Source organism: Frankliniella occidentalis, unplaced genomic scaffold, assembly GCF_000697945.3.
Source record: "Frankliniella occidentalis isolate FOCC.00 unplaced genomic scaffold, Focc_3.1 Scaffold124, whole genome shotgun sequence".
NCBI classification, from domain to species: Eukaryota; Metazoa; Arthropoda; class Insecta; order Thysanoptera; family Thripidae; genus Frankliniella; species Frankliniella occidentalis.
Genome location: NW_026267251.1, coordinates 388,615 through 392,151, shown reverse-complemented (window position 1 = coordinate 392,151; position 3,537 = coordinate 388,615). Strand labels below are relative to the sequence as shown.

At 33.2% G+C, this 3,537-nt stretch overlaps 1 protein-coding gene across 2 annotated transcripts; it reads left to right on the top strand.

Annotated features, from left to right (window-relative positions):
- Nucleotides 1–39: 39 nt before the first annotated feature.
- On the top strand, nt 40–3,098 carry LOC113206586 (uncharacterized). Of its 2 annotated transcripts, none has more exons than XM_052270462.1 (6): nt 40–232; nt 307–496; nt 587–841; nt 930–1,049; nt 1,128–1,535; nt 1,629–3,098. In XM_052270462.1, exons 1-6 carry the CDS (start codon nt 192–194, stop codon nt 1,974–1,976), a joined length of 1,362 nt encoding a protein of 453 aa, XP_052126422.1. In that variant the 5' UTR covers nt 40–191; the 3' UTR covers nt 1,977–3,098. The 2 variants fall into 2 exon arrangements, with proteins under 2 accessions (XP_052126422.1, XP_052126421.1); XM_052270461.1 differs by having other exon boundaries at nt 307–505.
- The last annotated feature ends 439 nt before the right edge of the window (nt 3,099–3,537 follow it).

Below are 3,537 nucleotides of genomic sequence, written 5' to 3'. Positions count from 1 at the left end.
ATTACTTTTGACTCTAGTTGACATTATCTCTTAATTACTGGTAAATTTTTGTTCACAGGGACCGAGATTTGCTGTTTCGGGGAACTTTTACCCAGTTACACTCAGAAAATAGAAATACCATAACTTGTGCTGCATATGGTGGAAAACAGAGGCTGCTTCTCGGTACAAATCATGGTTGCCAACTTTATGATATGTCCAATGCAAACCACCAACATTTAACTTTTGGTTCAGGGTGAGTATCTCTTTCATGCTGAGTAAGTTGCTGTGCATTCTGTCTTTGTAAATTGTGTTCTTACTATTATCTAGGAGGATCAATGCAGTTGATATGGTTGATAGTCGTGCTTTATTTGTTCGAAATGGCATGATAAAATTGTGTTGTTTTGAATCAATTAGCAATATACATGCTTCTGGTAAATTGCCATCGATTGCCCATGTTGGCTGGAATTCTCGAGATGTCTCTGTTTATACCACAGCAACAACAAATGGAGAAATTCAGGTAATTACTGTAAGTGGATCAGTTACGCATTTCTTTTTTGTAAATCGTACATACTTGTCCAATATTTTATGTTTTTCAAATTTTTTTTAGGTCTATCATGATGGCAAAGTGATTTATGATGATGCTAAATTCCGCACATTTCCAAGTATTGTTCGATGCCATAGAGATCAGGTGTTGATGGGTACATCAGATGGACAAGTCTTGTTAATTGACACAGTATCCAAAAACACACATCATATTAGGGAAATGTCAGGAACGGAAGTGGAATATATTGGTGTAGAAACAGATGAAAGTAACTCATTCTATGTAGTTGGCTCAAAACAAAATAAAAATGTATCTCTTCAGGTAATGTAAATGGACTTTTTTGGGTGTAATGTATCTTTATTTAGCATCTTGTAAAATATTCTGATTCTGTCTGACTCTTCCATTTCAGATTTTTAATCATAACTATGGATTAATTTTGTCCAGCGAAATCAGTGCTCCAGTTGCAAAGACCTTTATCTCCTCCCAGCACAGCTGCTTGATTGTAGTTCTAAGAGATTACTCCATTCTGGTCATTATCTTTTTTAATCTTACACTTTTCCTTGTCATTACAAGCTTTTTTTTTATTAATATTTATCACTTATTGCAGGCGTACAGTTTCAAAAATCAGCATCTTTCAAGTCTTCATGATGGAAGAGAAACAGCTAATGTAACAGATGCATGTATATCTTCAAAAAGGGGCATTCTTTTTGTAACTGATGAGGAAAATTGCTATCATGTCTTTCATATCAAATGGCCTTTGTCAAATGTAACAAATAATATCAATGAGGCTTTGAATATGAAGCCACTTCTCCTGCCCTTAACAGAGGGTGTTAACTTAAAGAAGACAGTTTTTGAGCCTTCTGATGAAGTTGATGGTATAAGACTAAGCTCACTATCTACCACTGAACTTAGAGTGTCATTAAGTACCCAACCACTTAAAGGACCATCTTGGTGTTGCTGTATTTGCCCAAAAGAAGACTTTGTTGCCATTGGATGTGATGATAATACAATTTTGGTGAGCTATTGGAGGTTCATTTACAATTTTACGTTCCTGACTATTTGTCCTATCCATCTATAATCTATCAATCTAACTTTTCTTTTCTTGCAGATATATGACATCCAGAAGGGGAAAGCAATTAATGAATTCCAAGTCCAGCCCAACCGACAAACTAGAATTCATCAGCTGAAGTTTTCTCCCTATGATGTGAAATTTCATCACTTGCCTTTCAAACTAATTCTTTTTGTTGTTACTGACCGTGTGTCTCTCTGGAACATCTCACCTCTTATTCTCGACAATGCAAACTATGCAATCAGAGATATCAAATGTGTCGGTTGCGTAAATGCAAGTGGTAATCCTCTACTTGAGCTTGCAATTAATGACTCTTGCAACAAGTTTTGTGCTTTTGATAAGAATTTTTCATATTTTCTTTGGAATATATGGGAGGAAGATAAATAGGAGCAAAGTTATATAACTATTGTACTTTTTTCTGTGTGGTGCTTTTCAAGGTGGTAAGACTGATCAAATACTTAATATCAATTCCATGTTCAATCATAGATTTCTTCTTATTTAATTGCTATTGGAAAACATGACATCACAGGCTATGTCAAAAATATTTTAATCTACTTTAGAATTCAGCAGGAGCAATGCAGGAACAGATCTCATAATTATTACTTCACTATTCTGTTTCCTTAAGTTTCTGCTAAATGAGTTCACAAACTGAAAGAAGTGATTAATTGTAGCCACATACATATGATTTTTTGTGATTTATCATGTTTTAGTTTAATTTTCCATAGTACTCATATGCCTTCATCCATGAAAGAAAAGGCTGATGCATCTATTTACAGGGTAAACTAATATCTTTTGCTCAAGTCATCTTAATGGATCTTAAGCAAAAAGGCTGGTACCTTACCTATTTGGTTTACACAAATGCCTTTGTCCTATGAATGCTGAGTATTTAACAAATGTGATATATTGTCTTGTCAGTTTTGACAACGAGAGAAGACTGTTTATGTCTCTCATACAGATCGTTTAACTTATATTTTTTATCATTGCTTCAATTTAGTGCTCTTGTTTCGTATTTCATATCAATTTATAGACTAAAGGCAAGGGTCTAAGTTTTTATATTTTATATGAAATTAATTTAATTTTATGTTCAAAACTACTGATGTTTTCAATTTTTAAACAAATGTGATGCCATTGTTTTAAATACCATATGTAATACAGTCTTAACTAACATGACAATGATGCCAAAGATAACGGGTCCTTGACATGTTTGCCAAAATGTATTGTCTGAAGTCAATTAATTATTATCTATTACCAAACAAAGGAAGAAAACCTGTTTGAAAGAGGTGCTTTACACAGCACTGTGGTCAAACAATATTTTTGCCCTCTTTGCTTAGTAATGAATTATTTTTTATTTTTTCTAGTAGCCATATTGTCTGTCTTTTCTATGAATATTTCATTGGAAGATTTATGCAATCATATTGTATATGTTAAAATTTCAAAAAGTCTAATATTTATTTTAGTTTAAATATGTACAGAGTTTAATCATGTTGTGAATTATAATTTACAAAACTATTTGCCGACAAAAGTATCAACCTTGTGCAAACTTACTGATAAAACAATACGTAAACTTCACTACACCAGTCTTCTAGATAGTAAATTTTCTCTGAAAGAGAACCAAAAAGGGGAGATAGGCTTGAACTAAGGCATCTTTTGTAATTCAACCCAATTAGAACTGTTGTCGTTTCGACGTTTTAGAATGATTGAAAGTACTGAAAATACATTGACCTGTTGTTTCAACCACTGCAATATTTCTGGCCAGGAATGGACTTGGATTAACCTCACTGAATTATGCCTGTACATTGTCAGTCAAGAACTTTGAGATCATTTTTGTCGAGCAAGAACCAAAATTGGAGAAGTTAGACTTCAGTTAAAAGCATATTTACCCCTGTTCAAACAAAAATAAAAAAATAACTGGAAATCAAAATTATTTGAGTAAATCAACGCAGTGTGT